The following is a 27624-nucleotide window of genomic DNA, read 5'->3' as shown; positions in this document are numbered from 1 at the left end:
TAAAAGAACACCAGCAATTTTCTTCAGGTAGCTGTATATACTGTAACAAGACAAGCCTGTCTGTCAGTAAGAAGATAACAGGAACGGATCTAGCTGAACACTGTGAGCAGGACGCACTGCACTAACTTGTAGGTTTAGCTGAACACTCTGAGCAGGACGCACCCCACTAACTTGTAGGTTTAGCTGAACACTGTGAGGTGGACGCCCCACACTAACTTGTAGGTTTAGCTGAACACTGTGAGCAGGACGCACCGCACTAACTTGTAGGTTTAGCTGAACACTGTGAGGTGGACGCACCACACTAACTTGTAGGTTTAGCTGAACACTGTGAGCAGGACGCACCCCACTAACTTGTAGTTTTAGCTGAACACTGTGAGCAGGACGCACTGCACTAACTGTAAATAGTCTAGCTGCCTGACTGTGGTACTAATAGGATCAAAAGAACACCAGTAATTTTCTTCAGGTAGCTGTAAATACTGTAACAAGACAAGCCTGCCTGTCAGTAGGAAGATAACAAGAACGGATCTAGCTAAACTGAATACAGTGTATATATATATATATATGCAACACCTGGGATGAATATATATATACACACAATACACTGTAAGTGCAGCTAACTGACTGACTGTTCTGCCTAATCTAACTCAAATCAAATGTCACTGTCTGTCTCTCTCTCTCTCTCAATGAATGCCGGAACACACACTACACAGGGCCGCCGTGCAGGCGGCCTTATATAGTGTGGGGCGTGTACTAAATCCCCTGAGCCATAATTGGCCAAAGCCTCCTTGGCTTTGGCCAATTACGGCTCTCTGTTCAGGCGGCGCTGTGATTGGCCAAGCATGCGGGTCATAATGCGTGCTTGGCCAATCATCAGCCAGCAATGCACTGCGATGCCGCAGTGAATTATGGGCCGTGACGCGCCACACGAATTTGGCGCGAACGGCCCATATCGTTCGCAATTCGGCGAACGGGCGAACAGACGATGTTCGCGTCGAACATGGGTTCGACTCGAACACGAAGCTCATCCCTACCCTCCACCAACTATAGTCGCCCCTCAGTACAGACCCCCCTCCACTAGGTATAGACCCCCCTCCGTTAGTGCAGACCCCCCACTAAGTACAAACATCTCCCTCAGTATAGATCCCCCTTTATCAGAATAGACCCCCCTCAGGACAAACCACCCCCCCTCCATTAGTACAGATCCCCCTCAGGACAAACCAACCCCTCCATTAGTACAGAGCCACCCCCCTCCATTAGTACAGAACCCCCCAGAACAAACCACCCCCTCCATTAGTACAGACCCCCCTCAGGACAAACCACCCCCTCCATTAGTACAGACCCCCCAGGACAAACCACCCCCCTACATTAGTACAGACCCCCCTCAGGACAAACCACCCTCCTCCATTAGTACAGACCCCCCCAGAACAAACCACCCCCCCACATTAGTACAGACCCCCCAGAACAAACCACCCCCCTCCATTAGTACAGACCCCCGCAACAAACCACCTGCCCCCTTCCATTAGTACAGACCACCCAGGACAAACCACCTCCCTCCATTAGTACAGACCCCCGTGAAAAACCACCTTCCCCCTTCCATTAATACAGACCCCCCAGACAAACCACCCCCCCCACATTAATACAGACCCCAGGACAAACCACCCCCCTCCCTTAGTACAGACCCCCCCAGGACAAACCACCCCCCTCCATTAGTACAGACCCCCCAGGACAAACCACCCCCCTCCTTAGTACAGACCCCCAGGACAAACCACCCCCCCTCCATTAGTACAGACCTCCCCAGGACAGACCTCCCCCCAGGGCAAACCACCCCCCTCCATTAGTTTAGACCCCCCAGGACAAATCACCCCCTCCATTAGTTCAGACCCCCAGGACAAATCACCCCCTCTACATTAGTATAGACCCCCCAGGACAAACCACCCCCCCTACATTAGTATAAACCCCCAGGACAAACCACCCCCCCTACATTAGTACAGAACCCCCAGGACAAATCACCCCCCTACATTAGTATAAACCCCCCCAGGACAAACCACCCCCCTACATTAGTACAGACCCCCCAGGACAAACCCCCCCTACATTAGTATAGACCCCCAGGACAAACCACCCCCTACATTAGTACAGAACCCCCAGAACAAACCACCCCCCCTACATTAGTACAGACCCCCAGGACAAATCCCTCCCTACAAACCACCCCCACATTAGTACAGACCCCCAGGACAAATCACCTCCCCGCTACATTAGTTTAGACCCCCCAGGACAAATCACCCCCCTTCATTAGTATAGACCCCCCAGGACAAACCACCCCCCTACATTAGTTTAGACCCCCCCAGGACAAACCACCCCCTACATTAGTACAGACCCCCAGGACAAATCACCCCCTATAGTAGTATAGACCCCCCAGAACAAACTACCCCCCTACATTAGTAGAGACCCCCCAAGACAAATCACCCCCCTACATTAGTATAGACCCCCAGGACAAATCACCCCCCCTACATTAGTATAGACCCCCCAGGACAAACCACCCGCTCTACATTAGTACAGACCCCCCAGGACAAATCACTCCCCTACATTAGTTTAGACTCCCAGGACAAACCACCCCCCCTACATTAGTACAGACCCCACCAGGACAAACCACCTCCCTACATTAGTACAGACCCCCCAGGACAAACCACCCCCCCTACATTAGTACAGACCCCCCAGGACAAATCCCCCTCACATTAGTTTATACCCCCCAGGACAAATCACCCCCCCTACATTAGTATAGACCTCCCAGGACAAACCACCCCCCCTACATTAGTACAGACCCCCCAGGACAAATCATCCCCCCTACATTAGTACAGACACCCCCAGGACAAACCACCCCCCCACATTAGTTTAGACCCCCCCAGGACAAATCATCCCCCCTACATTAGTTTAGACCCCCCAGGACAAACCACCCCCCCTACATTAGTAAAGATCCCCTTCCATTAGGCTAATTAAAAACACCCGGGGGTGGAGAACAGAGCATGTCAGGCTTGGGCAGCAGGCAGGAGTTACACACAGGAGGAGAAGTGGAACACGTCGGGCTCAGACTCCCCCCCCGTGACGTCACTGCGCAGCCGCGGCTGGTCTCTCTCTGCACACAGAGACAGCCGCTCCGGTCTCCAGCTGTTTCGCTCTCCTCCTCTGACAGGAGGAGGGAGGGGGATGGGCACAGCGGCGGTGGTGGCAGTGACTGGCGGAGAGGGCCACCTACGGACAAGGAGAGGAGGAGGGAAGGGAGCACTCTGGCGCTTCAGCGCCCCCCACCTCTGTGGCGCCTGGGTGCACTGCACCCCGGCCAGGATCTGCCCTGGACCCCGCCCCTTTGTATACCCAAACTGTCCCCCGCCAGACCTTTTATTCAGCGGGACTGAAGCAAAATGTGATCAGACTTATCTGAGAGACAGAATTAGCTCATGGAACCCCAAGCAACCTGTAGAGGAAGCCTTGCATTCTACAGAACTCTGTTTCAGAAAGTCCGATATAGGGAGAACACAGAAGTCCTTTAGCAATGAATGACTATTTTTCAGGATTGCTCCTATCCCCTCCCCCCAAAGCCACAAATCTCGGTGAAAACAGTGATTGTTTAATCGGGAACAAGATAAGTCAACTTCTGTGGTTATGGTTTGCAATCCCACCTCCGTATTACCCACAGCAATCCAATTGTGTATGTTTATGTGACAGTCAGCCTACAGACAGTCAGATTATACCTCTACTATCCACCAATCAAATGTTGAGGAAGCCCGGTGGGGCTCATTCACACCGGGGCCCTCCATTGTGGTTCATTTACCAGCCGGGTGTAAGCGGGCCAATGCAGATTAACATTATGTACTATGCATGTTATATGGACCTCATATGGTTTATATAAAAATGCAATATTTGGTTTTCAAAAGGCACAAGATCCATTGTAACCATTGTATTATAGCATACCATACCTCGTACGAGTTGATAGACAGCTGCATTGCACTGGCAGGCAGTACCAGCACTGTTACAAATCTCATCAGTAGCACAGGTTTCCATTCCACAGGTCAGAGACGCAACCACTGGAGAGACAGAAAAAAACATGAAAGTACATCCTGTGTTCCTGTGTGGAAGTCTAAACAGATCTCAAATCCATCTACTATGTAATACAAGGATCAAAATAAATAAATCAGAGATAATGTTGTTTTAAATTGCTCCAAACAATCCAATTAGTGCCAAACTGCAGCAAATTGTATCCAAATGTTCCAATATACAAACTTGTTTCAAAATTATTACAATTCACAAACAAAGTGCTCAAAGATACACAGTTAGAGAATGGATCTCCCTCGCTGGTTCTTCGTCTATTTGCCCCTCACTGATCATTCCCTCCAATCTCTGGGGAATGATCGTTGTCTCTGTATTCCAGATGTGTTATTATAAGATAAAAGGAGACAAACTTCACTCACCCGCCATGACAGCGCACAGTACAGATAGCAGTAGTGTTGTCTTCATGGTGATCAGGGAACCTAGAAAATACATCCTATATGAGCAACCAATTTCTGTTTGTGATTTAGCAAAAAATAAATAAATAAAGGAAAAAGTCCTACGGAATTTTGCATTACTTTATATATAATTTTATACAGTAAAAGTCAAAATAAATCAAAATAAATACATAGGAAAAACAACAAACATCTATATATGTTACAATATTCCTTTTTTTTTTTTATTGACTATGTAATATACAAGACTTAACAATATTTGATTAGCAATATATATATATATATATATATATATATATATATATATATATATATATATATATATATATAATTACATATATTAATTTATAACTACAAATAAACAATAAGATTCAAGCCTGTAAAACCCAAAATAAACATACCAGACTTAACAATACTTGAGAAGAGAAAAAAACATAAAAACGTTGACTGTTCAATTTCCATTAGGTCTTCCTACAATTGCCAATTAAATACATATTGATTGGATAGTTAAGTAAGTCCATATATTGCAATTAAACATTTTACAAAAGCAGCAACTCAGAGAGCAATGGAGCCAAAGAATTATCATGATAACCAGCCAACCAGCAATCACAAAATGAAGAGCCACCAATGGCAGCCTTTATCATTCTCTCATGATATTCCCTCCGTTTAAGGAGACAATCAGAATGTAAGGTGTATGACCTACTTTGGAAAATTATAATTTATCCTGATTGTCTGATATGAGTTGTAAATGACTTTGAAATCAAAGTTTTATACTAACCAACAAATGTGGTGTGGAAATGTCCCAAGTCTGCAAGTGGCTTCCAACAACTCGATGTTCTTCCAATAAGTGGTCAAAGTTAGTTGTCAGTTGAGTTTTGCCACCTTCAGGAAAGACAGTTGGAGTGAGGTGGTGGAGGTTCTGTGTACAATTACCGATCACTCAGCTACTTATATACTCATTGGTCCAGATGGAATGCCATGCATCGAAAAAACTAGAAGGTGGAGATGAGGTGACATTAGAGTAAATGGGACTCACTCAGGCAGAACTTAGCCCCGAGCTGTCACGGTTTTATATTACGCAGTTGTCACAGACTGATATATTTTTCTGGCGGCGTTTAATAATAGCTGATGAAAATGCCACCTTACTATTATGAAATTAATCTTTCAACTATTTTACATACTTGTTTAAAACCCAATTTTTTTTTTCATTCCTATGATACACAAATGTGTTACAATGTAGCTATTTTGTGGATTGTCCCGGGAGAATTCTGCTAAATCGAAATGCACTGCCTGGCCATTGAACTAAGGCCAGCAGGGTTAGAATGGCCAATACCGGGTCTTTAGGATAACTCAATATCGTATTTATTGGCGTATAACACGCAAGTTCATTTTAGGAGGGAAGTTTCAGGAAAAAAACTTAAATAAAAAATTAAATAAAGAACTTTGAAGCAAAATAAGGGTCAGTGCCCATCTACAGCCTCCCCATTGCCCATCTGAAGCCTCTCCATTGCCCATATGAAGCCTCCCCATTGCCCATCTGCAGCCTGATCAATGCCCATCTGCAGCCTCACAATGGCCCATCAATGCAGCCTGATCAATGCCCATCTACAGCCTCACAATTGCCCATCAATGCAGCTTGATCAATGCGTGATTGGTTTTTCCAATTCTGTCAATTGTTCCACTTGGATTTTTGTCAATTTGGCCTTCGTTAAATAATCTTGTGTATTTCTTTTTCTTATTTCTTTTTCTTCTTGTGTCTCTTGGTTATTTATTGCATAAAGTGCGCTGTTATGCAGTTGGAAGGCCGATGTGATATCTGTTGTCTTATTTACCATTCCTCCTCTCACATTTTTTTATCTTTTCAATATAATTTAAGGTCTTCTTATTTCTTAACATTTTTGCAAGGTACTTCCCTGGCTTATTACCCCATTTGTATCTCTCCTGTGATACTCTAATAAACTCCCTCCTGGTTTCTTGTTCCAACAGGTCTTTTAATTGATCTCTTTTTATGATTAAGGTCCGATGGATGTCCACCTCCGCTTGCTTTTTATGTCTTTGTTCCAGATCATATATTTCTTTTACAATTTTCTCCATGGGGTTTTCTCTCTCCTTTTTATCTTGCCCCAATGGAAATCAATTTTCCCCTTATGACAGTCTTGTGTGCTTCCCATATAGTTGCTTTTGTTAATTCTGGCGTCTCGTTCTTCGGGAAATATTGGTCGATCTCTTCTATTATGGTCTTTTCTGTTTCCTTATCATCTATTAGATCTTTGTTTAATCTCCATTGGCCTTTCTCAGGGGTTTCCCCATATAGTTTCATCTTCATTATAACAGGGGCATGGTCCGACACGGTTGTTATTCCTATTGTTATTTCCATTACTGCCCCTAAAACTCTATGCTCAACTAGGATATAGTCCAGCCTGGAGTACACACCATGGACAGCCGAGTGGAATGTATAATCTTTTGTGCTTGGATGCTGAATTCTCCAGATATCCACTAATTGGTGTTCATGTTTTTTTGATCATTCTTAGTTGTTTATTTTCTCTATCCAGTGCGACTGACGTACTATCTAATTTTTGGTCCATGGAGAAATTAAAGTCTCGGGCCAGTATTAGTTTGCCTTGTTTAAATTCCATTAAATCTTTTAATATTCGTACCAAATATTTTTGGGGGTTCTTATTGGGGAAATATACATTTGCAAGCGTTTACTTCATACCCTGCAATGTCCCTCTCAAAAAGAGGAAACGGCCGTCTGGGTCAACTTTTCTCATTTCTACTACAAAACGAATAGTTTTCCCAAAGCCTATTGCTACTCCTTTTGCCCTTCTAATTGGGGAATCTCCATAGTACCATAATGGGATATTACTTAGCCACTTGCCGACTGCTGCACGCCAAAATACGTCTGCACAATGGCAGCAAGGGGCAAATGGGCATACCTGTACGTCCCCTTTAAGAGGTGGGGATAGCAGGCTGGCGTACGTGTGTGACCGTGCCCGCGGGACCGGTGATCTCGATGTCCGCCAGTCTCCCGGCGATCAGGTCACGGAGCCTCAGAATGGGGAAGTGCCTATGTAAACAAGGCATTTCCCCGTTCTGCCTTGTGATATGACAGAGATCACCGCTCCCTGTCACCTGGAGCAGTGATCGCTATCATGTGACTAGTAGCCCATCCCCCCACAGTTAGAATCACTCCCTAGGACACACTTAACCCCTTCATCGCCCCCTAGTGGTTAACCCCTTTACTGCCAGTGTCATTTAAACAGTAATCAGTGCATTTTTATAGCACTGATCGCTGTATAAATGACAATGGTCCCAAAATAGTGTCAAAAGTGTCCGAGGTGTCCGCCCCAATGTCGCAGTCCCGATAAAAATCGCAGATTGCCGTCATTACTAATAAAAAAAATCATAAAAATGCTGTAAATCTATCCCCTATTTTGTAGACGCTATAACTTTTGCGCAAACCAATCAATATACGCTTATTGTGGTTTTTCTTACCAAAAATATGTAGAAGAATACGTATCGGCCTAAACTGAGGAAAAAAATAGTTTTTTTATATATTTTTGGGGGATATTTATTGTAGCAAAAAGTAAAAAATATCACGTTTTGTTCAAAATTGTCTCTCTTTTTTTGTTTATAGCGCAAAAAATAAAAACTGCAGAGGTGATCAAATACCACCAAAAGAAAGCTATATTTGTGGAGAAAAAAAGGACATCAATTTTGTTTGGGTGCAACGTCGCACGACCGCGTAATTGTCAGTTACAATGACACAGTGCCGAATCGCAAAAAGTGCTCTGGTCAGGAAGGGAGTAAAATCTTCCGGGGCTGAAGCAGTTAAATATAACTTGACATTTGTATCCTGTGTAATATGTGTCTCTTGTAAAAATATTATTTCTGCAGCATTTCTTTCTAGTTCTCATAATATCATATGTCTTTTCTCTGGGGAATTTAGCCCTCGGACATTCTATGTCAGAAATGTTGTGTTATTCATGTTTCTCTATTTCTCTCCATCTTCCCCGTGTCTCTCTCACGGTATCCCCCACCCCCATTTCCAAAAGAGGGATGGGGGACCCCCAAAAGTAGGGAGACACGGGGAGCCTTTCATATCTATTAGGGCGCAGAGGGGTGCAGACCCTCCCGAAATTCACAGACTATTTCCCTCCTCTCCCTCCCCCACCCTTTCCCATCCTCCCTCCTCCCCCTCCCCAACCCCTACCCCCTTGTTGTGGGTATTTTGTCCTCATCGTCTTAGAACAGATAACTAATCTTTTAAGGGCACCCTTACCCCTCTGCTCTTTCTGGCCTGTAGTGAAGTTCTATTTGGCACTCGCAATCAACCTCTCCTATATTGAATAGGTGACCTCAGAGCACACCGCATGTCTGGGTCTCCATCTCCTCTCCATTTGTCTTTCCTCATTTCTTCTATTCACCCTTCCCAACTTCCCCACCTCCCCATTCCCCTCCCTTTTCCCCAGTCCAGACTTCTTTATGTTTATTAGGTATTGAGTATTAGATCATTTTGTTGTAGTTGCTCTGGTTATCTGTTTCCTAGGGATCAGCTGCCATTGTTCTTCTTCCCTTGTCATTCTTTCCTGTCTTGAAGTTATCTCCCTGGTACTTTCTTGTATTGTAATTTCCATTTTTTTGCAAAAATCAGTCATTTCTTCTATAAACCTAAGTTTCACAGTGCGTCCATTTCTCCTAGCGATCAAGCATGCGGGGTAACCCCAATTATATTGGATTTCTTGTTCCTGTAGGATCTTCAGTAAAGGTTTTAACGTCTTTTTCCTTCTCAAGGTTTCTTGTGAAAGGTCCTGGAAAATTTGTATAGTCTTTTGCTCATATTCAATTGGTGGCTTACCCTTAAGTTTTCTCCAAATTTGATTTTTTTTTCCTCCCAATATTCAAACCTGACTATTATGTCTCTTGGACTTTCCATCGGGAGCCCTTGTGTTCTTCTTAATCTATGCACTCTTTCAATTTTTATTGTTTTTTTTTTCTTCTTTACCAAGAATTGGGTTGAAAACCTTCCTTATTGTTTCTGATCAATTTTCTGTCTGGGTGAGTTCGGGAAGTCTTCACATTCTTAAATGTTTCCTTCTATCTCTGTTTTCTTAGTCTTCTAATCTATACACCTGTTCCTGTTGGTCTTTTTTTAATTATTTTATTTCTCCTTTTAACTCTTTTACTGTTATTAATATTATTATTATACAGGATTTATATAGTGCCAACAGTTTGCGCATCGCTTTACAACATGAGGGCAGCCAGTACACTTACAATACAAATCAATACAGGAGGGATAAGAGGGCTCTGCTCATTAGAGCTTACAATCTAGAAGGGAGGGGCAAGTGGAAACAAAAGGTAATAACTGTGGGGGATGAGTTGATGGAGAAAATGAAAATACAGTTGTTAGGTGTGGGTAGGGTAGGCTTCTCTGAAGAGAAGGGCTTTCAGGGATTGCCTAAAAGCTAATAAAGTAGGAGATAAGCAGACAGATTGGGGTAGGGCTTTGGAAAAGTCCTGGAGGTGAGCATGGGAGGAGATGATGAGGGAGCTAGAGAACAGGAGGTCTTGAGAGGAACAAAGAGAATGAGTAGGTTGGTATTTAGAGACCAAGCTAGTGATGTAGCTGGGGGCGAAATTGTGGATGGCTTTGTACGTAGTTGTTAGTATTTTGAATTAAATTCTTTGGCTGAGCGGAAGCCAGTGGAGGGATTGACAGAGAGGAGTGGCAGACACAGAGCGATTGGTAAGGTGGATGAGTCTGGCAGCAGCATTCATGATGGATGGAAGGGGTGATAGACTATGTAGAGGTAAGCCAATGAGAAGGGAGTTGCAGTAGTCAAGGCGAGAGATGACCAGCGAGTGAATTAAGAGCTTTGTTGTGTCATTGGTTAGAAAGGGGCGTATTTTGGAGATGTTGCGGAGGTTGAGGCGGCAGGATTTGGACAGTGATTGGACATGGTGCTTGAAGGAAAGTTCAGAGTCCAGGACTACACCTAGAACCTTGGCATGTGGGGATGGGCTTATAGTTGTGCCATTGATTTTGATAGAGAGATCAGGGGAAGGGGCATATGAGTGAGGAAAAATTATAAGTTCGGTTTTGGATAGATTGAGCTTGAGGAAGTGGTGTTACATGCAGACTGATATATCTGATAGTAAATTAGTGATACGTGAGGAGACAGAGGGAGTGTGCTGAGAGGTAGAGAAATAGATTTGGGTGTCGTCAGCATAGAGGTGGTATTGGAAGCCATGGAAGGCTATCAGTTGACCCAGGGAGGAGTGGTAGATTGAAAATAGGAGAGGTCCAAGAACAGAACCTTGGGGGACCCCAACAGTGAAAGGAAGAGGAGAGGAGGAAGTAGAGTTGTAAGAAATGCTAAAGGTGTGGTTGGATAAGTAGGAAGAGAACCAGCAAAGAGTACAGTCACGGAGACCAAAGCCGTGGAGTTTTTTGAGGAGGAGGGGGTGGTCAACCGTATCAAAGGCAGCAGAGAGGTCCAGTAGTAGGAGTACAGAATAGTGTTGATTGGTTTTGGCCATTAGTAGATTGTTTGTTAGTTTTAGGAGAGCAGTTTCTGTGGAGTGTTGAGGACGAAATCCAGACTAAAGGAGATCAAGAAGGCTATTATCAGCGAGGTGGAAGCTCAGTCGGTTGTAGACCAGACGTTCGAGGAGTTTGGATAAGAAGGGGAGCAAGGAGATGGGGTGTAGTTTGTTAAGATTGGATGGGTCCAGTGAGGGCTTTTTAAGTATGGGTCTGACAAGTGCATGTTTTAGAGAGTTGGGGAAGATGCCAGAAGAGAGGGAGAGATTGAAGATGTGGGTTAGAGAGTGTAGCATAGAGCCAGAGGGTGAATGTAGCATTTGTGAGGGAACAGGATCCAGAGGGCAGGTGGTAAGGTGGACATTACCAAGTAGTTAAGCAACTTTGTCTATAGTGGTGGGGTTGAAAGAGGAAAGTAATGATTGTGCCTGTGGGCATGAAGTGTAAAGCGTGGAGGGTATCAGAACAGTATAGATCTCCGCGCAAATTGTATCAATCTTCTGTTTGAAGTGATTGGCGATCTCCTGGGCAGTTAGTGAGTTGGCAGGTGGAGGCGGTGGAAGAAGAAGTAGAGAGTTCAAGGCAGAGAAGAGTTGACGAGGACGGGATGATAAGTTGCTAATGAGAGTGATAAAATAGGTCTGCTTGGCAGAGAGGAGGCTGGAATTGTATTTTTGGAGGGCAGATTTATATTGGTTGAAATCTCTCTGAGACTTGGTCTTACGCCACAGGCGCTCATGAGCACAACTTTGTTTTTTCAGACTTCTAGTATCATCTGTTTGCCAAGGATGAGGGGTCAGGGCTTGATTCTGTGTGTAGTGAGGGGGGCCATTGAGTCCTGTGAGGCTAGAAGTGAAGCGTTGTAGACAAAAGTGGCTAGGTTGGTGCAGGATAGGGGTGAGATTTTGTCATAGAGGTTGTCGATAGCAGAGTAGAGAAGAGAAGGGTTGAGATGACGTAGGTTTCTGCGGGTAACTTTTATGCGGTTGGAGGGAGAGGAGGTGAAGGAGAGGGAGAGAATGAAACTAATAAGGTGGTGATCAGAGAGAGGGAATGGATAGTTAGGGAGGTTGCATGGAGTGCAAAGGTGAGAGAAAACGAGGTCAAGGATATTGCCTTCAGAGTGAGTAGAAGCATTTATTCTCTGCTTCAGGTCAAAGGAAGAGGTTAAGGAAGAGGTTAAGGAAGAGGTTAGGCTGAGAAGTTTGGAAGGGGCAGGAGTGTTAGTATTAATAGGGATGTTGAAGTCCCCAAGAATGATTGTGGGGATTTCAGAGGAAAGAAAGTAGGGTAGCCAGACAGAGAAGTCTTCAAGAAAGGTTGATACTGGTCCAGGGGGCCTGTAGATCACGGCTATCCTTAGAGAAATTGGAGTGAAAAGGCGAATGCAGTGTGCTTCGAAAGAGGAGAGTGACAGAGAGGGAGGTGGGTGTAGTACCTGAAAGGTGCTATGTGGGGCTAGAAGGATTCCGACACCTCCTCCCTTATGTCCACTGGATCTGGGGGAGTGAGTCCAGAGAAGACCACCATGGGATAGGGCAGCAGAAGATGCAGTGTCGGATTCATGGAGCCAGGTTTCAGTAATGGCGAGTAGATTAAATGAGTTGGCGATAAAGAGGTCATGGAGAGAGGTGAGTTTGTTGCAGACAGAGCAGGAGTTCCAAAGGGCAAAAGAGAAAGGGAGTCTGATCTTGGGAAGAATAGAAATGGGAACTAAATTGTGTTGATTGCGGCTGCTGCCAGAGGGTGCAGGGTGATGGGTGCATGGGGTACAGTTAAATGATTGAGGCCCAGGGTTTGGGGATATATCTCCAGAGGTTAGGAGAAGCAGGAGGGTGAGGGATGTAATATGGAAGTGGGATTTATATGAAGGGACATGGCCCAGGGTCTTGGAGATTTTTAGTGTGTGTGGATTTAGAATTAGCAGGAGTTGGTGGGTGCAGTAATAAGGAGAGGACAGAAGTGAGGGTGATATATATATGCTGTGGGGGGGAGAAGAGGGGTGAAGGAGAGATAGTTTTAGGATAGAGGACAGAGTTGTCAAAACGAGTGGTAGAGAATGCATGTTACAAGGAGAAAGAGCTAAAGGGGTAAACAAGGTCACCTGATGTCTGTGTGGTGTTTTTCAAAGTATTTTCCTGTGTGCCTTCGCTTTGTGCATTCCCTGAAGTGCAGAGTCAGAAGTGCTCCCACTTATAGAAATCGCCCACTTCGAGAAAGAGCCCCAGTTGCAAATGTGTGCCCCCTACAAATGCTTCCCTCAAGAGAAGCTTATATTTATACTGATAGGGGTGGGGTGTTGGTGGATTTCAATTATCACTCAGGAGGTAATAAAGCTTGGCTGGTTAACAGGGCAAAATTCTTAATTCAGAAACAGACTAGCAGGAGGGCACTAAAGTTAAACGGGCCATAATTTTGGGTAAGACAAGGGAGATAATAAAGTATTGTAATGTGGGCAGGTTCACAGACGGTTAAGTAAAAATAACATACCAGACTTATTAAAGACACATAAGAAAAGCAGATAGCAGTGTTTTAGTTTTTATTATGCTTGTGTGGGAGTTTTCTTTTTTTTTCCACTTCCTCTACTCTTGAAAGCACCTGACCCAGGTCTTTATGAATTATTGCCATTTCTGGTTTTAAAGAATTTTCCAGGGCCGCGAATATTGTTTGCATATCTATTTTTGTTGGTAATTGAGCTGTCCTCTGTTGTTCCTCTTCTTTTCTTGTATCTAATTGTAATTCAAGATTTTGTTCTATTCTAGATTCTGACAGTGTGCTAATTTCTAGCGATGTTTTATTCTGACCTTTTTTCTCCTTTTTTTTCCCTTAGTCTCCATTTGGCACCCTTTAGTGCCGTTGCTCCAGAGCTTAGTAGATGAGGTAAAGCTTCATTTTGCAAAGAATACCCAATCACATGCAAGGAAAATAAAAACAGTATTTTTGCATGCACATGATTGGATGATGGAAATCAACAGAGCCCCCCCTCATTTGTTAACCACTTACGGACTAGCCGCCGTCGTTATACGTCGGTACTTTGACGTAGAATACCAGAATACCAGATAGCTGCAATAACCCCGGTATTTTCTTTACCCTCTTTCAGATAAAAGTGGTCTCCGTGGCAGATTCGCCACGAGATCACTTTTATCAGCGGCGGGAGAGGTGCTCCCGCCACCCTCCGGTCGTCTAAGCCGCTTACGTCAAACATCACTTCTGCCCAATGGCCTTAAAGGGCAATTTTTATTTTTTTAAAAAGACATTTTTTTTTTTTTTTTGCATTCAAGTGTAAATGTGAGATCTGAGGTCTTTTTGACCCCAGATCTCACATTAAAGAGGTCTTGTCATGCTTTTTTTCTGTTACAAGGGATTTACATTCCTTGTAATAGGAATTTACAGTTAGGCAAAAAAGTATTTAGTCAGCCACCAATTGTGCAAGTTCTCCCACTTAAAAAGATGAGAGAGGCCTGTAATTGTCATCATAGGTATACCTCAACTATGAGAGACAAAATGTGGAAACAAATCCAGACAATCACATTGTCTGATTTTTTTAAAGAATTTATTTGCAAATTATCAAAAGTTCATCTCAATACTTTGTTATATATCCTTTGTTGGCAATGACAGAGGTCAAACGTTTTCTGTAAGTCTTCACAAGGTTGTCACACACTGTTGCTGGTATGTTGGCTCATTCCTCCAGGCAGATCTCCTCTAGAGCAGTGATGTTTTGGGGCTGTCGCTGGGCAACGCGGACTTTCAACTCCCTCCAAAGGTTTTCTATGGGGTTGAGATCTGGAGACTGGCTAGGCCACTCAAGGACCTTGAAATGCTTCTTACGAAGCCACTCCTTCGTTGCCCGGGTGGTGTGTTTGGGATCATTGTCATGCTGAAAGACCCAGCCATGTTTCATCTTCAATGCCCTTGCTGATGGGAGGAGGTTTGCACTCAAAATCTCACGATACATGGCCCCATTCATTCTTTCATGTACACGGATCACACGTCCTGTTCCCTTTGCAGAGAAACAGCCCCAAAGCATGATATTTCCACCCCCATGCTTCACAGTAGGTATGGTGTTCTTTGATTGCAACTCAGCATTGTCTCTCCTCCAAACCCGAAGAGTTGTGTTTCTACCAAACAGTTCTACTTTGGTTTCATCTGACCATGTGACATTCTCCCAATTCTCTTCTGGATCATCCAAATGCTCTCTAGCAAACCTCAGAGGGGCCCGGACATGTACTGGCTTAAGCAGGGGGACACGTCTGGCACTGCAGGATCTGAGTCCCTGGCGGCATAGTGTGTTACTGATAGTAGCCTTTGTTACATTGGTCCCAGCTCTCTGCAGGTCATTCACTAGGTTCTGGGATTTTTGCTCACCGTTCTTGTGATCATTTTGACCCCACAGGGTGAGATCTTGCGTGGAGCCCCAAATCGAGGGAGATTATCAGTGGTTTTGTATGTCTTCCATTTTCTAATTATTGCTCCCACAGTTGATTTCTTCACACCAAGCTGCTTGCCTATTGCAGATTCAGTCTTCCCAGCCTGGTGCAGGTCTACAATTTTGTTTCTGGTGTCCTTCGACAGCTCTTTGGTCTTCACCATAGTGGAGTTTGGAGTGTGACTGTTTGAGGTTGTGGACAGGTGTCTTTTATACTGATAACAAGTTCAAACAGGAGCCATTAATACAGGTAATGAGTGGAGGACAGAGGAGCCTCTTAAAGAAGAAGATACAGGTCTGTGAGAGCCAGAAATCTTGCTTGTTTGTAGGAGACCAAATACTTATTTTCCACCATAATTTGCAAATTAATTCTTTCAAAAATCAGACAATGTGATTGTCTGGATTTGTTTCCACATTTTGTCTCTCATAGTTGAGGTATACCTATGATGACAATTACAGGCCTCTCTCATCTTTTTAAGTGGGAGAACTTGCACAATTGGTGGCTGACTAAATACTTTTTTGCCCCACTGTAACTGTAATTTTTTTTTAAAGGACAGTGTAATAATAAAAAATAAAAAGCAAAAAAAAAATAAGGAAAAAAAAAGTAAGGGGCCCCATCCTGCCAAGCTCGCACGCAGAAGTGAACGTACGTAAGTCACGCCCGCATATGAAAACAGTGTTTAAACCACACATGTGAAGTATCGCCGCGATCGTTAGAGTGAGAGCAATAATTCTAGCAAAAGACCTCCTCTGTAACTCAAAACTGGCAACCTGTAGAAATTTTCGAACGTCACCTATGGAGATTTTTAAGGGTCAAAGTTTGCCACCATTCCACGGGTGCAATTTTGTAGCATAACATGTTGGGTATCAATTTGCTCGACGTAACATTATCTTTCACAATATAAAAAAAAAAAATTGGGCTAACTTTACTGTTGTCTTATTTTTTAATTCAAAAAAGTGTATTTTCTCAAAAAAAATTGCGCTTGTAAGACCGTTGCGCAAACACAGTGTGACATAAAGTATTGCAACGACCGCCATTTTATTCTCTATGGTGTATATAATGTTTGGGGTTATAAGTAATTTTCTAGCAAAAAAAAAAATTATTTTTACTTAAACAACAAGTTTGAAAAACAGCCCCGGTCCTTAAGTGGTTAAACTCTGGAGCAACTGCAATTGCAGAGTGCACAGTCCTTTTGCCTTTAGTAAATTGACACCATTGCGTCAGTGAATTGGGAGCCGCTGTATGGAAAGCATAGATACTGTATACTGCATAGTGAGAGATTAGGAAAACATTTTTTTTTATTCTGATTTCTAACTCTTTGAGCAATCAATCCCTTTGCTGTCTTTACTTTCTTATTATTAGAGACTTTTTTGTATTCCATTTCTTAAGAACACAAGGATCGGGATCTAACTTGTAACTTTTATTTGTGACATAATAAAGAGTAGTTGCAATCTACAGTATGGGTGGTGCTTTATGTTTCTATATTGTAGGGGTGGCTGACAGGACCCAGCAGCGAACACCGCGATCCTACACAGAGCTACCTTGGGTTGAATTCTTTTTATATACAAGAATTTTTATACATGCACTAATGTGGCTCTAGATCAATTACATCTTCTACCCCCACAGTGGATAGTCAAGTGGACATCTCTTGGCTATAGACTTTAGTAGCACTTTGAAGTAGACAGTAAGGTTTATTTACTAAAAGCAAATCCACTTTGCACTACAAGTGCACTTGGAAGTGCAGACACTGTAGATCCGAGGGGGACATGCAAGGAAAATAAAAAACAGCATTTTTGCTTGTACATGATTGGATGATAAAATCAGCAGAGCTTCCCCTCATTTCAGCTCTTCCCTTCAGATTTAAGAGGCTCCACACTGGCACTGCATAAGGTACACCACCCCTCGCGTCTTGCAATTAGCAAACTATTTCAACTGAAAGAGATCCCCATTGGGCAAATGAAATTGTGTCCTTTTTCTAATTGTCAGGCATTGAGAGCATGACCCACATGGGAATGTTCCCTAGGTCTTACAAGAGTCTCCTCTTGAATCCCCTTTATATTCACTCTGGACAAGTTTTCCACCAATCGAACCTGCCTTTTTGAAGGTGATTTGTGGATTTTTGGTAACTAAACTTCCCAATATGGGATCCTCTGTTAAAATTGGCCAGTATTTGGTAAGAATTTTCCTGATTTTTTCATGTTCGTTGAGACATGAGATCATGTCTTTCAATATTTGTAACGCGATTGAAAGCTTTTTTTTAGACTAGTTTTTGTATAGCCCCTAGCTAAAAGTCTAGTTGTAAGAGCATCAGCCTCCACTTGGAAGTCAGTCTCTGTAGTACAATTACGTTTGATACGTAAGTACTGACTAAAGGGTATGGATTTTTTCAAATCCATGAGGTGGAAGCTGTCGGCATGCAACAATGTGTTGCCGGCAGTTTCCTTTGTAATAATTTACTGGTAATTTTGTCCTCTGTATTCTTGAGAATACTGATGTCTAAAAAATCAACCTTATGCAAATCATATTTCATTGTGAAAAAAAGGTTTGAATTATTTTTGTTCGTATGGTTGAGACATCTCACCAGTTTACTCTCAGGGCCATCCCATATCAACAGCAGATCGTCAATGTATCTTAGCCACATGACGATATGCTGTGTGTATGTGGAATTCTCCTCACTGGCCAGAAAGTCCTTCTCCCACTCCCCCAGGTACAGGTTGGAATAAGAGGGGCACAACACGTCCCCATAGCCACACCCTGTACCTGGAGGTAGTGGGAGCCTTTGTAGAGAAAAACGTTATGTTTTAGGATAAATTCCAGCATGGTTAATATGAATTTGTTGTATTTCCATTCATGTGTTGATCTTTGCTGAAGAACTCTTCCAACAGCCAATACACTCAAATCATGCAGAATACTGTTGTAAAGAGATTCAACATCGATCATAACCAGCAATGCTGAACTAGGGATTTCTAGATTTTCTAAAATTTGTAACAAATGGAGGGTATCCTAAGTGTAAGAGGTTAAATTCATAACATGCGGTCTCAAATGGTCATCAATTACCTGACTCATGGCTTCAGAGACACAGCCATTGCCCGAGATGATGGGTCTCCCAGGTGGGTTGTGTAGATCTTTGTGCACCTTTGGTAGTGTGTACATGGTAGGTATACGAGGGTATTTTGTGTGTACAAAATCCCATAGATCTCTATAGATAATGGCCTCAGAATGTGCTTCATCAACCTGCCGATAAAAATCCTGATTGAACCTATCAAATAGGGATGAAGAGATTTTTTTACGGTAACATTTTTTGTCTTTAAGAATCTTTAAACAGATATTTCATATGATTTCATTTCGTTGTCCATGAGGACAATATTGCCTCCCTTGTCAGATGCTTTTATTGTTTTTCCAAAGCTATTTTTCAAAGACTTGAGTGCCAAATTTTGTTCGGGACTCAAATTTTTAGTAACATTGTCATTCTTCATATTCTCTATCTCTCTCATTGTCTGCCTCACAAACAATGCCAGTGTGGGATTTTGGTTCAAAGGTGGGAATTTATTGGATTTCCTTTAAAATTTTTTGGGGGGGTTGTTGTTCAACCACTTCAGAACTTTCTTCATTTTGTAACTCGTCATCAATGTCCATCTCCCAGGAAGCATCACTTTCCTGTAGCAGCAAATTCAGGTCTCGAATGGCTCTGAATTCAGCTGCCGTGAGGTTTGGTACAACTTCTGCCTCTTTCTTTGTATTTTGTCTTGAATACATGCTTTTGAATAATAATTTCCTAGCAAATAAATGTATATCCTTAGCTGTCTCAAATCTATCGGTGCTTTTGTTTGGGCAGTAAGACAACCCCAAACATAGTACCTGCTCCTCTACAGGTGTAAGTGAATGTGATGAGAGATTGATAATATTTAATCTTCCTTGTGCATGATTGGTGTTAACAGGGGATCTATTTCCTTCTGTGTTGATTGTGAATTCAGTGAGTTGACTTTGTCAAAAAAAATCATCTAATTGAGTTTTAGGTATCTTGGGGATAGCTCCCTGATCTTTACTTGTTTTATTAAATTTGGTCCGAATTGTGTTGGAGTTCTTAGTGCCACTTATTGGTGTGTTATTGTGTCTCATGGTGTTGTGCCCATTACTTTTGTCCCCCCGTGAAGATTCTAGTGAAGATTGTAGTGACTGTGTTTCTGTGGTACGTTTTTGGTTGACTTGTTGTACATGACCTTCTGTCTCATTTTGTTTAGAAAAGGAACCTTTTCTCTTTCGGAATTGATGATCCGTAAGGGATGAGACAGAAGATGACGAATTTGAGGGTGTATCTGGCAAATAATCCCTATTCTTATTAAGATTCTTTTTTGGATACTTATTTTCTTGGTTCCATCTGTATGCCCCGCCTTCACCAAAAGCATTTTTATCCCTCCAATATTTCTTTTACTTTTTCAACAGTATTGATTTCCCATACTCCTCTAAATGCTGCTTCAATTTCTTTTCAAATTTAACATAATCCTCCTGTATTTTTAATGGTGTCAGTCTGGCATACAGTGCCCCAATATCATTGTCAAGTTTAATCAATTGTTGATGATATTCATCTTGTAATAGCAACATTAAATTCCTGGAACAGTCTTTTAATTTGTTTTCCCAATTTATTTTCAGATCATTAGAAATATTTTGTAAAATAGGGAAAATTTGAACCCTCAATCCAATGGGATTGATGTATTCCTTAATATATCTGTCCAGGGATTGTATGTGCAATGCAAGGCTGATTTCTTTTCTCTAAGAATTTTGTAAAATTAAAAAACAAAGATGATAAATCAGAATGAACCTGCTCCTAAGATTGATAACTGGCCTGGATACTGGACGTTAGATCCTCCCATTCCTTTCCGTAAAGGTCTCCCATGACATGAACAATACATGAAGAAAAAGAGATGAAAAAACAAACAAATAACATTTTCAAATAATTGAATCAGAATAACAGAAAAAGAAAAAATTCCCAATCTGAAAGAAAACATGAAGAACCCGTTTCCTAAAAAAGGAAAAAGACTCAACATTGATCTATCAATTAGAAAAAAACATCAATTTGGGCCATCTGTGGTCATGTGAATCAAATTAAAGAATGGGTGTATTATCCACCCTTGTATGATGGTAATTTTAGTGATTCACAAGGCCACACATGTAGATTGCCACCATCCCTCGATAATATATGAATAACCTCAAAAGGTGGGATTTTGAGGGCAATAAAAAATGTACATAAGAAGATTTCACATAAAAAAAAATTGTATTTTATTGTAGAAAATGTATTAAAAGGATCTCATGTTGATAATACAACACATCATAGAAATACTGTCAACATTACACACTATATGAATAAAAATTGCAAACATCGCACATTGGCTTTTTGAACCATGAAGCGTCAGTCCTATTCTACTTGCTGTTCCCTTTAATTGTGGTTTCTAATAGGGAATGCTGCAGAGAGGGATATCCAACGCGTTTCAAAACTATGTTGTAAATCTTCTTCAGGGAATGATAACACTTCTGAAAAAACAGCTTGTATTAGTAAAACATTAATACAAATTCATACTAGGGATGAGCCGAACACCGCCTGGTTCGGTTCGCGGCAGAACATGCAAAAAATTTGTGCCAACACCGTTAAAGTCTATGGGACTCAAATGTGACAAATCAAAAGTGCTAATTTTAAAGGCTAATATGCAAGTTATTGTCATAAAAAGTGTTTGGGGACCCGGGTCCTGCCCCAGGGGAAATGTATCAAAGAAAAAAGTTTTAAAAACTGAAGTTTTTTCGGGAACAGTGATTTTAATAATGCTTAAAGTGAAACAATAAAAGTGAAATATTCCTTTAAATGTCGTGCCTGGGGGGTGACTATAGTATGCCTGTAAAGTGGCGCATTCTTCCCGTGTTTAGAACAGTCCCTGCACAAAATGACATTTCTAAAGGAATAAAAGTAATTTAAAACTGCTTGCGGCTGTAATGTAATGTCGGGTCCCTGCAAAATAGATGAAAATCATTGAGAAAAACGTCATGGGTCCCCCCCCAGCCCATTAACAGGCCCATTGGGTCTGGTATGGATAACAAGGGGAACCCCGCACCCAAATTACAAAAAAAAAGGCATGGGGCCCCCAGGACCCATATACTCATATACTCTTAACAGCAGTATACAGGCGGTCCCCAGGTTACAAACAAGATAGGGACTGTAGGTTTGTTATTAAGTTGAATCTGTTTGTAATTTTGAACTGGTACATTTTTAAAGTGTAGCTCCAGCCAAAAAATCTATTTTTAAGCTTTTTGGATAACATAGGGAAGGGTTATCACCCCTGTAACATTTGTTTTGCTGTCTGTGCCCCTGTTCAGAAGATTTCACCTCACTTTCTGTCCCAATGACAATTGGATTTTGAAAATTTTGGGTTATTAGGGAAACAAGGATTGGTGATAAAGCATCAGACACCTTTTTCCCATATTAACTCTTACAGGAGAGAATTTCCCTTCCCAGGGGTAGATTTCCTCTCCCTTCCTGTTGTCTCCCTCCGTTTGTAAGTAGGAGTCGTTTGTAAGTCGGATGTTTGAAAATAGGGGACCGCCTGGCAAGAACGATTCTTCATGAATCCATACTGATTACTGCTAATGATACCGTTCTCATTACTAAAATCTTGTATATAGTCCCTTATCATCCCCTCCAAGAGTTTACATACTATTGATGTTAGGCTAACTGGTCTGTAATTTCCAGGGATGTATTTTGGGCCCTTTTTAAATATTGGTGCTTCATTGGCTTTTCTCCAATCAGCTGGTACAATTCCAGTCAGTAGACTGTCAGTAAAAATTAGGAACAATTGTCGGTCTGGCAATTACTTGACTAAGTTCCCTAAGGGAGCTCCTTCTGCGCTCCTTCATCAAGCCCATGAGCTTGACGAAGGAGCACGGCTACCAGAATATCGTAGCCCGTACGCTCAGGAAACGCGTCGCCTACCAGTGACGTCACGGCTGTGCGCCTGCTCTCCATCTGCGCTCCAGGCCTCATTCTGAGATACATCGATAACAAAATAAGTGCAGCGCTAAAACTAAAATTTGAGTTGTATATCATACTAAAAATAACCATAAAGAAGTGATTGATCCACCAAAAATAAATGAAGAAAAAATATAAAAAAAGAGAACAAGTCTCCCATAGAAGACAGAGACAGATGTCTCACCTTATACCACAAGTGAAAAATAATTAAATAAAGTGATAAAATAAGTCCCAATTATAAATGTTGCAAAAACTCAAAAAAAGTCCATAAGTAAAAGTGAGTTGATGACCAAAGTGCATATAATCAGAAGAGATGTGACATAGGTGAATCCAGCATCCAAAGTGATTCGCACCCAAGGGAAGCCCATGTCAAAGTGTGACAACACAGGAGCACAACTGAGAGACAAGGACAGAGTGTTGTCACCCTGGAGATGGTGGCCGGATGGTCGGCTCCCTCCCACTGGGAGACTATAAGTGGCTGTTTTTAGCACACATTTTACAGGCATTTTTCCCTGTTGTCAACATCAGGAAAGCTGCACTGAGAATTGCCATACAGCCATTGCTGTAGTGCATATAGTCTTCTGAGTACCACATTTACTACTGGAAAGATCGGCATAGGTTTGTGGGTGACCTGATAATTTCCCAAATGCCTGGTGAGACCACTGTTATGGTGGTCACCTCGAGCTGGTAAGGAGCCTCATACCTCACTTGGGTGCGAATCACTTTGGATGCTGGATTCACCTATGTCACATCTCTTCTGATTATATGCACTTTGGTCATCAACTCACTTTTACTTATGGACTTTTTTTGAGTTTTTGCAACATTTATAATTGGGACTTATTTTATCACTTTATTTAATTATTTTTCACTTGTGGTATAAGGTGAGACATCTGTCTCTGTCTTCTATGGGAGACTTGTTCTCTTTTTTTATATTTTTTCTTCATTTATTTTTGGTGGATCAATCACTTCTTTATGGTTATTTTTAGTATGATATACAACTCAAATTTTAGTTTTAGCGCTGCACTTATTTTGTTTTCTGATGTTTTGGAGTTTTGTATTAGACTTTTAGTGCTGGCGGCTTTTACAATTCATTTATCAATATACACTTTTCTAGCACAGCGTTAACCCTTTCCTTGGGTTTTTATTTTATTTTGAGATACATCGATACCGCGGCTGGCTTCAGTGGTAAACTATGAGCCACACGCACATCAGCAGGAACCACTGTGACCCACCTGACACCTGACGAACTGCCCCATGATGGATCATCCCTCTGGCTTTTCAGATGCTCTTTTTAACATCGCCTAAATAGGCGCCTTCCCCCTTGTGTTTTTTCCTTCAGATCTTTGAGCTTGGTTTCAGTTCTCTGGAAAGCAGCCCTGTTTGTGGATCCCATATCTACACCCTTCCCTACAGACATTCTATATGGACTTTTAATGGACTATATATGCTAATCCTTTTCCTTATAATACGTTTTATATACGGTTTTAAAATTGTGATCATTTATTGCTAACTGTGATGTCTTTTGGGCATTTCCCAGTTTTTTGCGCCTTTCCTTGTATATAGCAAGCCATCTGGTCCCGGTGATTTATTAATGTTACGTTTCCCAAGTCTAATTCTAATTCTGTCCTCTGTTAACCATGGAGATGCTTCCTGTGATGTGTCATGAGGATAAACACTGCAGTTTTGGCAGTGGCGTTACTAGGGTTGGTGTCACCTGGTGCGGTAAAACATGGTTTCACCCCTCCTCCTGCCTAGGCTGCCCAGCACCCTGCAGGCAGCGCATGGTCACGGGGCGCACCCAAAACCAGCCTCTGTAAATGATAGTATAGGGTGGTATAGTGACAGGTTAGGGTAGTACAGAGTGGTATAGTGGTAGGTTGGGGTGGTATAGGGTAGGTTCGAGTGGCACAGGGCAGGTTAGGATATTATAGAGTGGAATATGTGGCAGGTTGGGGTGGTATGGGGTAGATTGGATTGGTATATTGGCAGGTTGGGGTGGTATGGGGTAGGCTGGATTGGTATATTGGCAGGCTGGGGTGGTATGGGGTAGGTTGGATTGGTATATTGGCAGGTTGGGGTGGTACAGGGCAGTTTGGGGTGGTACAGGGCAGGTTGGAGGTGGTACAGTGCAGGTGGGGTGGCACAGGGTAGGTTGGGGTGACACAGGGCAGGTTAGGATATTATAATGTGGTATAGTGGCAGGTTGGGGTGGTATGGGGTAGGTTGGATTGGTATATTGGCAGGTTGGGGTGGTACAGGGCAGTTTGGGGATGGTACAAGGCAGGTTGGGGTGGTACAGGGCAGTTTGGGGTGGTACAGGGCAGGTTGGGGGTGGTACAGGGCAGTTGGGGGTGGTACAGGGCAGGTGGGGGTGGCACAGGGCAGGTTGGGGTGACACAGGGCAGGTTAGGGTATTATAGGGTGGTATAGTGGCAGGTTGGGGTGGTATGGGGTAGGTTGGATTGGTATATTGGCAGGTTGGGGTGGCACAGGGCAGGTTAGGGGTGGCACAGGGCAGGTTGGGGTGGCACAGGGCAGTTTGGGGTGGTACAGGGCAGGTTGCGGGTGGTACAGGGAGGGCAGGTTTGGGGTGGTACAAGGCAGGTAGGGGTTTTGTGACAGTGTGCTGTACAGTAACTTATAGCCATACCTCATGCTTGCAGATGAAGACCCGGGCGGGTGGGCGGGGCTGCTGTGTCCTCGGCTCTATCTCCTTCAGCTGTGGGATCAGTGTGAAGGGGTCTTTGGGAGGAGTGGACACACCCCCAGCCCCGCCCACCTGCGGCTGCCACAGGAGATATTGGAGATCCTCGAGTGCCAGCTGGGGAGTGTTATAGGCAGCCTCCCCCCGTCCCCCGCATGGCTGAATGCCCTGCTCACACCACTCTGCTGCAAGCTATAGCGTTTAGCGGCGGCCCCGGTGTCACCCCTCTGGCGGTTGTCACCCGGTGCGGGCCGCACCCCCCGCATCCCCATAGCAACGCCACTGAGTTTTGGTTACTGAACCCCCCGATTCCCTTGTGAAGACTGAGGAGAAGAATAAATTCAATACTTTCGCCATCTCCCCATCCTTTGTAACCAGATGTCCTTCCTCATTCTTTATGGGGCCGATATGTTCTGTCCTCCCTTTTTTACTGTTTACATACTTAAAGAATTTCTTGGGTTTTTTTTTGCTCTCCTCCGCTATGTGTCTTTCATGTTCTATTGTAGCCGTCCTTATTGCACCCTTACATTTCTTGTTGCATTCCTTATAAAGTCTGAATGCTGATGATGATCCCTCAATGTTGTATTTTTTGAAGGCCTTCTCCTTTGCGTTTATATGCACTTTACATTGGAGTTAAGCCATCCAGGACTGTTATTCGCTCTTTTAAATTTATTACCCAATGGGATGTATTGGCTAATGCCCTTATTTAATATGCTCTTAAAGCAAACCCATCTTTCCTCCGTGTTCTTTGTTCCTAAGATTTTATCCCAATTTATGCCTTCTAGCAAGGTTCGTAGTTTAGGGAAGTTGGCTCTTTTGAAATTCAGTGTCTTTGTATTCCCCTTATGTTTCCTATTTTTGTGATTTATAGTGAAGCCAATTGACCTGTGATCGCTGTTACCTTAATTGCCCTGTATTACCACATCCGTGATCAGGTCTGTATTGTGATCAGGTATGTATTTTGGTAATCAGTAGATCCAGTAACGCTTTATTTCTAGTTGGTGCGTCTACAATCTGATCCATAAAATTGTCCTGCAAGACATTTAGGAACTGGCGAGCCTTAGATGAATGTGCGGTTCCCTCCGCCCAGTCTATGTCTGGAAAGTTAAAATCCCCCATTATGATAACACTTCCCATCCTTGCTGTTAATCCAAATTCCCTAGCTCTCTTTGGGATGTCATCTCTCACATTCACTTAAATGTTTGCCAGCCAATCATGAGAGCTGTTAAACCAGATCTCTGAAATTAGGCCGTGGTGGTGGTGCCTCGAGGTCCCCAATGTTCTTTCTAAATCTTATCTCCCTCACTGTAGATCATCCTACGGGAAGTACAGATATTCTATACATCAGTGAGGGCGACCCCAATATTTTAGCCCCACCTGCGAAGGCAGGTCACTCTCCTCAGAATATTAATGTCCTCTTGATTAATCCAGATGATCCAAACCTTGATATATATATTTTTTCAACATAAAGTGTAAACCTTGATATTTTAGTATGCCCCACTGTAGTGAATTATGAGACTCTAGATACTTGTAATATTTCTGAGTCACCTATATCCCTTACCCCAACAGTACTTCCTAGTAGCTACCCCCCTAAATACATTTTCTGTCCCAGATCAGACATCTGTTATAGGATTTCCTGATGAGTCCAAAAATAACATAATTTTTTTAGGGGCACCCCTCTCCCAACTCTCAGAAAGAAGAAGTCTGTTCGAAGAGGAAGAAGAGGTGGAAGGAAAAAGAATAAAAAAAGATCTGAAGCCAGCACCACCATAAAAATATGTAATGTGTCCACTTACTCCGTTTCTCCAGAAGACACTCTGTTACTGAATAAAGGTTTACATTTTGCCCCTACCTCAACCCCCAACCTATTTACTTATTTTTAAAAGACCTTAACAGATTTATCCTCAATCTCTCTATAAAAATTTACTTTGACACAAATGCAGTTAGCAATCCCAATAATAATCACCATATACAACACCCCTCCAATTCTCTTCCAGAGTTGGATAACACAGCAGCATTACAAATTCTGGAAGAACTTTGGTGTGGAAATGAAGACCTAGACTTTGAAATATTTGCTGTCAAATCCTATACATAATAAAGCAGCCTGTATTGATACTTTTTAAACTATGGTATACACAGATTTCACCAAAATGTGTTCCAGGAAGCAAGGGGTCCACTCCAATTTGACACCTCCGGAAATTAGTGCTCTCCATTTTCTAAAAGAAAACCGGGAGATCGTATTTAAACGAGATTATTGTCTGACATTCACACATACCATAGGTTGATTAATGTCCTCACATATATTTTTGCTTGCCAACTAAAAACACTTATCTTAGAGGCTAAAAAGAAGGGGGCCATTGATAAAAAAAGAAACATCCTTCTTCCCTAAAGACTTCTACCAGGTGCCATATTTTTATTATTTGCCAAAGGTAAATAAGAAT

General features: G+C 42.7%; 1 protein-coding gene across 1 annotated transcript in view; it reads right to left on the bottom strand.

The window, feature by feature from the left end:
* Nucleotides 1–4509, bottom strand: part of LOC141111389 (uromodulin-like) — a 30947-nt gene extending 26438 nt beyond the window's left edge. Inside the window, exons 1-2 of the mRNA XM_073603649.1 lie at nucleotides 4464–4509; nucleotides 3972–4079 (exon numbers count right to left, since the gene is read on the bottom strand). Coding sequence (XP_073459750.1) covers nucleotides 3972–4079; nucleotides 4464–4509 — 154 coding nt within the window. The remainder of the gene's footprint in view (nucleotides 1–3971; nucleotides 4080–4463) is intronic.
* Nucleotides 4510–27624: the final 23115 nt, after the last annotated feature.

This window comes from Aquarana catesbeiana, linkage group LG10, assembly GCF_042186555.1.
Source record: "Aquarana catesbeiana isolate 2022-GZ linkage group LG10, ASM4218655v1, whole genome shotgun sequence".
Taxonomy (NCBI): domain Eukaryota; kingdom Metazoa; phylum Chordata; class Amphibia; order Anura; family Ranidae; genus Aquarana; species Aquarana catesbeiana.
The sequence above is the reverse complement of the archived record's forward strand: the minus strand, read 5'-3'. Positions and strand labels throughout refer to the sequence as shown.